Genomic DNA, 12,500 nt, shown 5'->3' on the forward strand with positions numbered 1-12,500 from the left:
GTCTCACCTCACCTGTCTCACCTCACCTGTCCAACAGCGACCACATGTTCTGTCTGTGTCTTCCTGTCTGGATGTCCAGTTTGTGATATGTCAGAGACAGGAAGCAGAGACAGATCCTGACTCAGGCTCAGTGCCAGTCCGTCGTCTCTTCAGGTCCAGATAACTTTCTGATCCACGTTGGCTTTTAGTTTCTATCCAGTGATCCAGATTCAGGTTTCTGTACGTGGTGTTGTAGTTCGGTTTCCTCTGACTGGTGTTTGGAGAGCAGTGCTGCTGTGAGACTGGTCCGAGAGTCTGAGGGGGGGCAGTGAGACTCAGCACCAGCTGACATAGGGGACTCTGTTCTGGGCTCAGCTCCTGGGTCTGGAGGTCTTTGGGATGGAGGGGGTCTCGGGGGCTGAATGTTAAGTATCAGCGGGTCTCTGCCTGATTCTGCTCCACATGCATCTGTTGGTGTTTTTCTGTGTGAAATGTACCTGCAGAGTCCTGCATGTAGAGACTCTGCTGGACGTTTGTCCCGGCGGGTAAAGCTCTGGTGAGTGGACCCCAGACTCACCACCAGACAGCGCAGTGGGCCGGATGACACTATCACATATAAAAGAATGGAATTTGGAAATTATAAAATTGTCTCTTAACTGCATTTAGAGCTCTTCGAGCGTCACGGCCATGTTGGAACTCCCTGATGCTGTTAAACCCCGGTTCTTCATATTTCCTGCCAGGGCCCAGTTCTCTCTCTCTCTACGTCCACACTAATACGTTTTCATTTTAAAATGGCGTTTGATAACGAAAACGATCTGCTTACACACAAGCGTTTTAGCCCCGTCCACACTAACACGCCTGAAAACGCACATCACATGACCATTCACGTGCACTGGACATGCGCATGCCGGTGTAAACAGGAAGCAGATTGTCTACTGTTGTTGGTTGCTTAGTTGCAGAAAATACTATGAATGGAGAACGAAAAGCGAAAAGTCAGACCAGAGATTTCTTTGCTTGGGCCGACGACGAGGTGGAACTGTTACTGAAAGTAACACGAGTTAACGCAGCGGAAAACATATATCGGGAGTCGTAGCAAAGCAAATACGACAGAACATATTAGAGCGGTGCAAGGAGCATTATCCATCGCCGCAGGAAGCCATGGCAGTGGGAAAGGAGGATGAAATCACAAAAGGTATGTAGGCCTAGCTATAATGTTTTGCCACGTCGTGACTGATACGACCCAATCAGGAAGCGAACACAGGTGCCTGCGTCAGCGTTTTCAAAAGTCTCCGTTCCCGCCTGTCCAGACTAAAATGCAATCCTGGAGTTTCCAAACTAAAACGGGGTCAGCAGCGTTTCGAGAAGTCTCCGCCTCAGGGGTTCGAGTAGTGTGGACGCTAGCCGTAAGCGTAGCAAAAGTTATGCGTTTTAACGCGAAACTGAATTTGTGTGGATGTAGCCTGTCTGTCTCTTAACAGTGGTCTTGTGTCTCTTTTGATCAGGTGATGAATCAGATGGTGATGACACGGAGGAGGAGGCGGGGCAGGTAACGCACACACACGTGCATCAGTTACCACGGCAACGTGTCTGAATAAAGTTTACGTTAGTCGTGACATCACTGTGTCAAGATCAGACAGAACAGACTGCAGTCTGAACTCAAAGTGTCTCATTAACAGAAAGACCAGATCTGCGGTTCTGTCTGTAGTTCTGTCTGTATCTCTGTCTGTGGTTCTGTTTGTGGTTCTGTCTGTATCTCTGTCTGTGGTTCTGTCTGTAGTTCTGTCTGTGGTTCTGTCTGTAGTTCTGTCTGTATCTCTGTCTGTGGTTCTGTCTGTGGTTCTGTCTGTATCTCTGTCTGTGGTTCTGTCTGTGGTTCTGTCTGTAGTTTTATCTGTATCTCTGTCTGTGGTTCTGTCTGCGGTTCTGTCTGTATCTCTGTCTGCGGTTCTGTCTGTAGTTTTGTCTGTATCTCTGTCTGTGGTTATGTCTGCGGTTCTGTCTGTATCTGTCTGCGGTTCTGTCTGTAGTTCTGTCTGGTTCTGTCTGCGGTTCTGTCTGTATCTCTGTGGTTCTGTCTGTAGTTTTGTCTGTATCTCTGTCTGTGGTTATGTCTGCGGTTCTGTCTGTATCTCTGTCTGTATTTCTGTCTGTAGTTCTGTCTGTATTTCTGTCTGTGGTTCTGTCTGTATCTCTGTCTGCGGTTCTGTCTGTATCTCTGTCTGTGGTTCTGTCTGTAGTTCTGTCTGTATCTCTGTCTGTGGTTCTGTCTGCGGTTCTGTCTGTACCTCTGTCTGTGGTTCTGTCTGTGGTTCTGTCTGTATCTCTGTCTGCGGTTCTGTCTGTATCTCTGTCTGTGGTTCTGTCTGCGGTTCTGTCTGTATCTCTGTCTGTGGTTCTGTCTGTGGTTCTGTCTGTATTTCTGTCTGTATTTCTGTCTGTAGTTCTGTCTGTATTTCTGTCTGTGGTTCTGTCTGTATCTCTGTCTGCGGTTCTGTCTGTATCTCTGTCTGTGGTTCTGTCTGTGGTTCTGTCTGTATCTCTGTCTGTGGTTCTGTCTGTATTTCTGTCTGTGGTTCTGTCTGTATCTCTGTCTGCGGTTCTGTCTGTATCTCTGTCTGTGGTTCTGTCTGTAGTTCTGTCTGTATCTCTGTCTGTGGTTCTGTCTGCGGTTCTGTCTGTACCTCTGTCTGTGGTTCTGTCTGTGGTTCTGTCTGTATCTCTGTCTGTAGTTCTGTCTGTGGTTCTGTCTGTAGTTCTGTCTGTATCTCTGTCTGTGGTTCTGTCTGTGGTTCTGTCTGTAGTTTTATCCGTATCTCTGTCTGTGGTTCTGTCTGCGGTTCTGTCTGTATCTCTGTCTGCGGTTCTGTCTGTATCTCTGTGGTTCTGTCTGTGGTTCTGTCTGTAGTTTTGTCTGTATCTCTGTCTGTGGTTATGTCTGCGGTTCTGTCTGTATCTCTGTCTGCGGTTCTGTCTGTAGTTCTGTCTGGTTCTGTCTGTGGTTCTGTTTGTATCTCTGTCTGTGGTTCTGTTTGTATCTCTGTCTGTGGTTCTGTCTGTGGTTCTGTCTGTAGTTCTGTCTGCGGTTTTGTCTGTATCTCTGTCTGTGGTTCTGTCTGTATCTCTGTCTGTATCTCTGTCTGTGGTTCTGTCTGTACCTCTGTCTGTGGTTCTGTCTGTATTTCTGTCTGTACCTCTGTCTGTGGTTCTGTCTGTATCTCTGTCTGTGGTTCTGTCTGTAGTTCTGTCTGCGGTTTTGTCTGTATCTCTGTCTGTGGTTCTGTTTGTATCTCTGTATCTCTGTCTGTATCTCTGTCTGTGGTTCTGTCTGTAGTTCTGTCTGTGGTTCTGTCTGTAGTTCTGTCTGCGGTTTTGTCTGTATCTCTGTCTGTGGTTCTGTTTGTATCTCTGTCTGTATCTCTGTCTGTGGTTCTGTCTGTATCTCTGTCTGTATCTCTGTCTGTGGTTCTGTCTGTAGTTCTGTCTGTGGTTCTGTCTGTGGTTCTGTCTGTAGTTCTGTCTGCGGTTTTGTCTGTATCTCTGTCTGTGGTTCTGTTTGTATCTCTGTCTGTATCTCTGTCTGTGGTTCTGTCTGTGGTTCTGTCTGTAGTTCTGTCTGCGGTTTTGTCTGTATCTCTGTCTGTGGTTCTGTTTGTATCTCTGTCTGTATCTCTGTCTGCGGTTTTGTCTGTATCTCTGTCTGTGGTTCTGTTTGTATCTCTGTCTGTATCTCTGTCTGCGGTTTTGTCTGTATCTCTGTCTGTGGTTCTGTTTGTATCTCTGTCTGTATCTCTGTCTGCGGTTTTGTCTGTATCTCTGTCTGTGGTTCTGTCTGTATCTCTGTCTGTAGTTCTGTCTGTCCGTTCTGAAGCATCTGATGAGGATAAATTGATTAGTTAGATTAGTTCTCTGAATGTGTTGCAGATACAAACTGCGTAATATTTTACAGCATGTAAACTCTGATCAGCTGACTGATATTGATTTATCTGCTATAAACTGACATCATCTGATTTATCAGTGTAGCTCTCAGATCACTGAATCACCATCTATTGATCGGTCTGAACATATTTCCGTCCTGCTGTGTGAGACTGTGATACTGTGTTCAGTCTGCAGCAGGTCTGTTGGCTCAGAGAGAGAAGATCCAGAAGGAGATCCAGAACCTGGAGAACGTCCTGGGACCACACAGTCCCATCAGTGTGTCAGGTACCTGTCTGTCTGTCTGCCTGTCTGTCTGTCTGTCTGTCTCCATGTAAAGATGATTGTTAACAGACGGTGTATTAACGTCTGATCTTGTCTGTTGTGTCTGTTCAGAAGATGATGACAACAGCAGTGACGAGGTCAGTATCAACTTCAGCTCCTAAACATCTTCATCAGTTACAGACGAGTCAGTATTTTACTAACTGCGTCTGTGTGTCTGTGTTCAGAGTGAGCTGGATCTGTCTCTGTCAGTGGACTCGTGTCTTCAGATGAACCTCGTCTACCAGCAGGTGGTTCAAGCGACCCTGGACCACCTGGAGACACTACTGACACACAACTACAGACAGCAGGTCAGTTCTGACACAAAATCACAGACATACAACCACAGACACACAATCAAAGGTAGCAGGTCAGCACTGACACACAATTACAGACATACGACCACAGAAAAGAGGTCAGTTCTGATACACAATCACAGACATACGACCACAGACACACAACCACAGACAACAGGTCAGTACTGACACACAATCACAGACATGCAAACACAGACAGCAAGTCAGCACTGACACACAATCACAGGCAGCAGGTCAGTTATGACACACAATCACAGACACACTGACACACAATCACAGACACGCTGTTTACAGACAGCAGGTCAGTGCTGACACAAAACCACAGGCAGTGGGTCAGTACTGATAATAAATAACTTCATCTCTCTGTAGAAGGAGGTGCTGTCTCAGCTGTCTGGACCGAGCAAAGAGTCTTCCAGGGAACAGCGCCCCCCCCCCTCCTCCTGCCAGCAGCCATTCAACATGTTCCTTGGGCGCTTCCTCAAACCGTACTTCAAGGACAAACTGACAGGACTGGTACGTCAGACAGACACACAGACAGACAGACAGACAGACAGACAGACAGACTTGCTGTTGACAGCTGACCAATGAGACGCTGTGTTTGGTCTCCAGGGTCCTCCGGCCAATCAGGAGACAAAGGAGAAGGCTAACAGGATGACGGGATGTCTGGACAACAGGAAACTGAAATTGAAACGATGTAAGAATGAAAAATCAAACAAATCAATAACTTTATTGATCAAAGAGGAAATCAGGGTTCATAAAAAAACACACAAACATTAAATTCTTGTATCCTTTTATTTGCTGTATGAAGGGACTTTAAAGTTAATATCTAGTCTTGTATGAACTGATGTGCGCAGGCTAATCAGACTGACAGCGTGCAGAGTCGTAGCATTGATGGTCATGATTTTTTAAGATTTATTTATTTACGGGTATTTATGTGCATACACATACATACACACCTGTGTACACGCATACTAGATACAGATACTACTTCTAATTTAATTTACCTTCAGTATTATATCTCTGTCTTTGTGTCCTTATATATCCTCTAAATGTCCTCTGTATCTTTGTGTGTCTCTGTGTCTTCAGGGGAGAGCTGGCAGAAGACTCTGTTGATCCACTCAGTTGCCAGAGACAGTCTAAGGAGACTCATCCAGCCCAAACTCTCCAAGTAACATCTATTTATTAGTAGTAATAGTAACTGTGTCCGTACTAGCACTTGTGTCCTTGTTCTACAGCATTGTATAAACCACGTAGTGACCGAGCAACACCACAGCTGCACCACAGTAACCTCCTAACAACAACGCCACAGCTGCACCACAGTAACCTCCTAACAACAACGCCACAGCTGCACCACAGTAACCTCCTAACAACAACGCCACAGCTGCACCACAGTAACTTCCTAACAACAACGCCACAGCTGCACCACAGTAACTTCCTAACAACACCACAGCTGCACCACAGTAACCTCCTAACAATGCCACAGCTGCACCACAGTAACTTCCTAACAACACCACAGCTGCTGCACAACACAGCAGCTGCACCACAGTAACCTCCTAACAACGCCACAGCTGCACAGCTGCACCACAGTAACCTCCTAACAACACACAGCTGCACCACAGTAACCTCCTAACTGCCTAACAACAACGCCACAGCTGCACCACAGTAACTCCTAACAACAACGCCACAGCTGCACCACAGTAACCTCCTAACAACATACAGCTGCCCACAGTAACCTCCTAACAACAACGCCACAGCTGCACCACAGTAACTTCCTAACAACGCCACAGCTGCACCACAGTAACCTCCTAACAACAACCCCACAGCTGCACCACAGTAACCTCCTAACAACAACGCCACAGCTGCACCACAGTAACTTCCTAACAACACCACAGCTGCACCACAGTAACCTCCTAACAATGCCACAGCTGCACCACAGTAACTTCCTAACAACACCACAGCTGCACCACAGTAACTTCCTAACAACAACGCCACAGCTGCACCACAGTAACCTCCTAACAACACCACAGCTGCACCACAGTAACTTCCTAACAACACCACAGCTGCACCACAGTAACTTCCTAACAACAACGCCACAGCTGCACCACAGTAACCTCCTAACAACACCACAGCTGCACCACAGTAACCTCCTAACAACAACGCCACAGCTGCACCACAGTAACTTCCTAACAACAACGCCACAACTGCACCACAGTAACCTCCTAACAACAACGCCACAGCTGCACCACAGTAACCTAACAACAACGCCACAGCTGCACCACAGTAACCTCCTAACAACAACGCCACAGCTGCACCACAGTAACCTCCTAACAACAACGCCACAGCTGCACCACAGTAACCTCCTAACAACAACGCCACAGCTGCACCACAGTAACCTCCTAACAACAACGCCACAGCTGCACCACAGTAACTTCCTAACAACAACGCCACAGCTGCACCACAGTAACCTCCTAACAACAACGCCACAGCTGCACCACAGTAACCTCCTAACAACAACGCCACAGCTGCACCACAGTAACCTCCTAACAATGCCACAGCTGCACCACAGTAACCTCCTAACAACGCCACAGCTGCACCACAGTAACCTCCTTACAACAACGCCACAGCTGCACCACAGTAACCTCCTAACAACAACGCCACAGCTGCACCACAGTAACCTCCTAACAACAACACAGCTGCACCACAGTAACCTCCTAACAACAACGCCACAGCTGCACCACAGTAACCTAACAACAACGCCACAGCTGCACCACAGTAACCTAACAACAACGCCACAGCTGCACCACAGTAACCTCCTAACAACAACGCCCACAGCTGCACCACAGTAACTTCCTAACAACAACGCCACAGCTGCACCACAGTAACTTCCTAACAACACCACAGTTGCACCACAGTAACCTCCTAACAACGCCACAGCTGCACCACAGTAACCTCCTAACAACGCCACAGCTGCACCACAGTAACTTCCTAACAACACCACAGCTGCACCACAGTAACCTCCTAACAACGCCACAGCTGCACCACAGTAACCTCCTAACAACGCCACAGCTGCACCACAGTAACCTCCTAACAACGCCACAGCTGCACCACAGTAACCTCCTAACAATGCCACAGCTGCACCACAGTAACCTCCTAACAACACCACAGCTGCACCACAGTAACTTCCTAACAACAACGCCACAGCTGCACCACAGTAACCTCCTAACAACGCCACAGCTGCACCACAGTAACTTCCTAACAACACCACAGCTGCACCACAGTAACTTCCTAACAACACCACAGCTGCACCACAGTAACTTCCTAACAACATCGCCACAGCTGCACCACAGTAACCTCCTAACAACACCACAGCTGCACCACAGTAACCTCCTAACAACAACGCCACAGCTGCACCACAGTAACTTCCTAACAACAACGCCACAGCTGCACCACAGTAACCTCCTAACAACAACGCCACAGCTGCACCACAGTAACCTAACAACAACGCCACAGCTGCACCACAGTAACCTCCTAACAACAACGCCACAGCTGCACCACAGTAACCTCCTAACAACAACGCCACAGCTGCACCACAGTAACCTCCTAACAACAACGCCACAGCTGCACCACAGTAACCTCCTAACAACAGCGCCACAGCTGCACCACAGTAACTTCCTAACAACAACGCCACAGCTGCACCACAGTAACCTCCTAACAACAACGCCACAGCTGCACCACAGTAACCTCCTAACAACAACGCCACAGCTGCACCACAGTAACCTCCTAACAATGCCACAGCTGCACCACAGTAACCTCCTAACAACGCCACAGCTGCACCACAGTAACCTCCTTACAACAACGCCACAGCTGCACCACAGTAACCTCCTAACAACAACGCCACAGCTGCACCACAGTAACCTCCTAACAACACCACAGCTGCACCACAGTAACCTCCTAACAACAACGCCACAGCTGCACCACAGTAACCTAACAACAACGCCACAGCTGCACCACAGTAACCTAACAACAACGCCACAGCTGCACCACAGTAACCTCCTAACAACAACGCCACAGCTGCACCACAGTAACTTCCTAACAACAACGCCACAGCTGCACCACAGTAACTTCCTAACAACACCACAGTTGCACCACAGTAACCTCCTAACAACGCCACAGCTGCACCACAGTAACCTAACAACAACGCCACAGCTGCACCACAGTAACTTCCTAACAACACCACAGCTGCACCACAGTAACCTCCTAACAACGCCACAGCTGCACCACAGTAACCTCCTAACAACGCCACAGCTGCACCACAGTAACCTCCTAACAACACCACAGCTACACCGCTTCACTGTGGTACAAGAGCTGCAAATGATCTGCAGCTCAGTCTTTCACACAGAGCAGCAAAACGCCTTGAGTTGAGGGGATTTTACTTAATAAAGTTAACAGTTTTACAGCCACGTTCTTGACTTCATGCAGTTCTGGTGACATCTGCTTTGTTGCTAGACAAGTAACAATACAAAGACATAAATTTTATCCTATTGAGATGCTGTGGCATGACCTTAAAAAGGCAGTTCATGCTCGAAAACCCTCCAATGTGGCTGAATTACAACAATTCTGCAAAGATGAGTGGGCCAAAACTCCTCCACAGCGCTGTAAAAGACTCATTGCAAGTTATCTCAAACGCTTGATTGCAGTTGTTGCTGCTAAGGGTGGAGCAACCAGTTATTAGGTTTAGGGGGCAATCACTTTTTCACACAGGTCCATGTAGGTTTGGATTTTGTTTTCCCTTAATAATAACAACCTTCATTTAAAAACTGCATTTTGTGTTTACTTGTGTTATCTTTGACTAATATTTAAATTTGTTTGATGATCTGAAACATTTAAGTGACAAACATGCAAAAAAATAAGAAATCAATCAAGGTAAACAATTTTTCACACCGCTGTAGGTAAATCAAATGTTTTGCTTATCTTCTCCCAAGCCTTTAAAGTGTCATTTACCCATCCATTCTGTATCTTAAGTTTCCGCCACACCTTTGCCTTTAGAAAGACGAAAATGGAAATTGATACATCAGTTACAGAGCTTTGTTCTATGTGCACCCATTTTTTCCACATCAAACCTAACCCACGAGACCTAGTTGTGATGCCCATTAGTAACTCCTGACATCCAGACTTATCAACAGCCTGGTCACCTGGCAACAAGTCAGTCAGCTGGTCTGAGAGTTAGACTTATTCTTTCTTTACACTATTTAACATTCAGTAGCTCTTGTTTTACTTACTGTACATCCACATTTGGACATTTAATAAAATCTCTGTCTGTCTCTGTCTCTGTCTGTCTGTCTGACCGTCTCTCTCTCCTAGGGTGGACTACCTGAGTCAGAAGCTGTCCTCAGCAGTGGAGACAGACAAGCAGCAGCTCAGACAGCAGATAGACAGTCTGGAGAGAGACATCGACCTGCTGAAGTGCGTGCGTGTGTGTGTGTGTGTGTGTGTGTGTGTGTGTGTGTGTGTGGCCTGCTGTAATTCTACTAATGTGAGGACCAATTTGTGAACCTGGGGGTGTGAGGACATTTTGTCCGGTCTTCACTTCTTGAAAGAACTTCAGAGTTTAGACCAGGGTTCAGGTTAGAATCTGGTTTTGGTGTAGATCAGGGGGGGTTTGATAGGTGATGCAAAGATACTGTGTGAGGTGACAGGGACAGGTGCGTGCAGGTGTAACAATAGGAAGTCAGTTACTGTAGTTTGTCAGCAGGTGGAGCTGCAGCAGCGACTCTCAGCTGATGGAGGAGATTAAGATGCTTTAAAACACTCAGAGGCAGATTGATGCAGTTTGCATCAGAAACCTCCTCCTCCTCAGAGTCACAGCTCCGTCAGATCTGAACTCTCAGACCTGAACTCACATCGGATCGTTCAGTGCGACTCTCACGTCCAGAGGACATCATCATCTCTGACGTCCGTCCAGAATAAACCTCATAAATCAGCTTAGACACCAGAGAAGAAAGCGGCTGCAGAACCTGCCTGAGAATCCTGCTGTTTCTAAGTTTCCTTCAGTCTCACAGTGATCCAGAGACAGCTGTCTGTCCGTCCACGGGTCCACTGCAGACAGGAGCTGCTGACTGCTGGTTCGGCTGCTCTGATGGGACAGTCTGACTGCATGTGAACTAATATAATGTAGATCACAGCTGTTTCCATGGCAACCAGAATTAGAATCAGAAATACTTTATTGATCCCCGTAGGGAAACTCTTTGTTACAGCAGCTCGCCTTTACGTCAGTGCACACAGGAGAAAGAACTAGCAAACAATATAATACACTATAAACACTATAAAACAGGTCAGAAAATACATTAAGTACCAGGTGGGTTTACCGGTTGATGATGATAATACAGTATAATAATACAATGTAATAATATAAGTAATAAGCAGTGGTGCATGTACTGTCGAGTTAAGTGTAGCTTATTGAGATTATTAAGATATTGCACAGCAGTAATGGAGGTATGAATAATATCAATATCCATAAATAGGAAAAGCTAACATGGGAAAACTAATATTGCACAGGAGTATTAACAGATATTGCACAATTATTCAAGTATAGCAGAGATGTTAATGATCAGTGTCCAGTTTAGTGACTTCGGGTCATACAGACTGACACTTAGAGGGAGGAGTTAAAGAGTCTGATGGCCACAGGCAGGAATGACTTCCTGTGGCGCTCTGTGGTGCATTGTGGGGGATGAGTCTTCCGCTGAAGGTGCTCCTTTGTTTGACCAGCACGTCATGGAGCGGGTGGGAGACGCTGTCCAAGATGGCGTGTAGTTTACCCAGCATCCTCCTCTCTGACACCACCGCCAGAGAGTCCAGCTCCACCCCCACAATGTCACCGGCCTTACGGATCAGTTTGTTGAGTCTGTTGGCGTCCGCTGCCCTCAGCCTGCTGCCCTCAGCCTGCTGCCCCAGCATGCAACAGCATACAGGACAGCACCGGCCGCCACAGACTCATAGAACATCTTCAGCATCGTCCGGCAGATGTTGAAGGACCTCAGCCTCCTCAGGAAACAGAGGCGGCTCTGGCCCTTCCTGTAAACAGCTTGCGTGTTCTTGGTCCAGTTTATAATCCACAACGTTATCGACATTTATATACAGATACGTGATGTGTTGAAACGTGTGTGTGAGGTATGGTGTTTAATGTGAGTCTGTGACTGAGAGTCATTCTCTGTCTCTGATTGGTCAGAGGGAAGAAGGAGGAGGAGCTGATTGGTGATCGATATGAAGAACACGACTGGCAGAAAATCTCTAATATTGATGTAAGTCGAAAAATCAACCAGTTACATGATGTCGACTGCAGAAGCATCAGACTGTCAGCTGTCCTCTCCTCCTCAGTTTGAAGGAACGAGGGATGCGGAGGACATCCGTTGTTTCTGGCAGAACTTCCTCCACCCGTCCATCAATAAGACTCGGTGGAGTCAGGAGGAGGTACAGCAGCTGGAGGAGGTCAGCAGGAGACACGGAGAGAGACACTGGGAGACCATCGCCACAGAGCTGGGGGTGAGGAGGAGGAGGAGGAGGCGTCTCTCATGTCTGTCTTTCCACCCAGCCGTCTGTCCTACTATCTGTCTTTCAACGGTTTATCTCTCTTGTCTCTTTATGACCTGTCTATCTCACCTGTTTGTCTCTGACCTGTCTCTGTCTTCACCTGTCTGTCTCTCTCTTCACCTGTCTGTCTCTGACCTGTCTCTCTGTCTTTACCTGTCTGTCTCTCTCTTCACCTGTCTGTCTCTCAGACGGGGAGGACGGCCTTCTTGTGTCTTCAGACGTTCCAGCGGTTCGTCTCGGGCTCGTTGAAACACGGCAGTTGGACTCCGTCTGAAGACGCTCAGCTCAGAGAGCTGGTGGACAAGATGAGGATCGGAAACTTTATCCCCTACACACAGAGTAATGACATCACACTCTGACGTCACACTCTGACGTCACACTCTG

The 12,500-nt window shown here is 47.4% G+C and overlaps 1 protein-coding gene across 1 annotated transcript in view; it reads left to right on the plus strand.

Annotated features, from left to right (window-relative positions):
* The window catches only part of snapc4 (small nuclear RNA activating complex, polypeptide 4), a 30,691-nt gene that overhangs the window by 3,763 nt on the left and 14,428 nt on the right, over nt 1-12,500 (plus strand). The window contains 11 exon segments of the mRNA XM_044195817.1: nt 1,482-1,525; nt 4,083-4,179; nt 4,288-4,313; nt 4,401-4,523; nt 4,899-5,042; nt 5,139-5,223; nt 5,616-5,697; nt 9,891-9,992; nt 11,755-11,827; nt 11,904-12,068; nt 12,305-12,455. Coding sequence (XP_044051752.1) covers nt 1,482-1,525; nt 4,083-4,179; nt 4,288-4,313; nt 4,401-4,523; nt 4,899-5,042; nt 5,139-5,223; nt 5,616-5,697; nt 9,891-9,992; nt 11,755-11,827; nt 11,904-12,068; nt 12,305-12,455 — 1,092 coding nt within the window.

Source organism: Siniperca chuatsi, linkage group LG5, assembly GCF_020085105.1.
Source record: "Siniperca chuatsi isolate FFG_IHB_CAS linkage group LG5, ASM2008510v1, whole genome shotgun sequence".
In the NCBI taxonomy this organism is placed as follows: Eukaryota; Metazoa; Chordata; class Actinopteri; order Centrarchiformes; family Sinipercidae; genus Siniperca; species Siniperca chuatsi.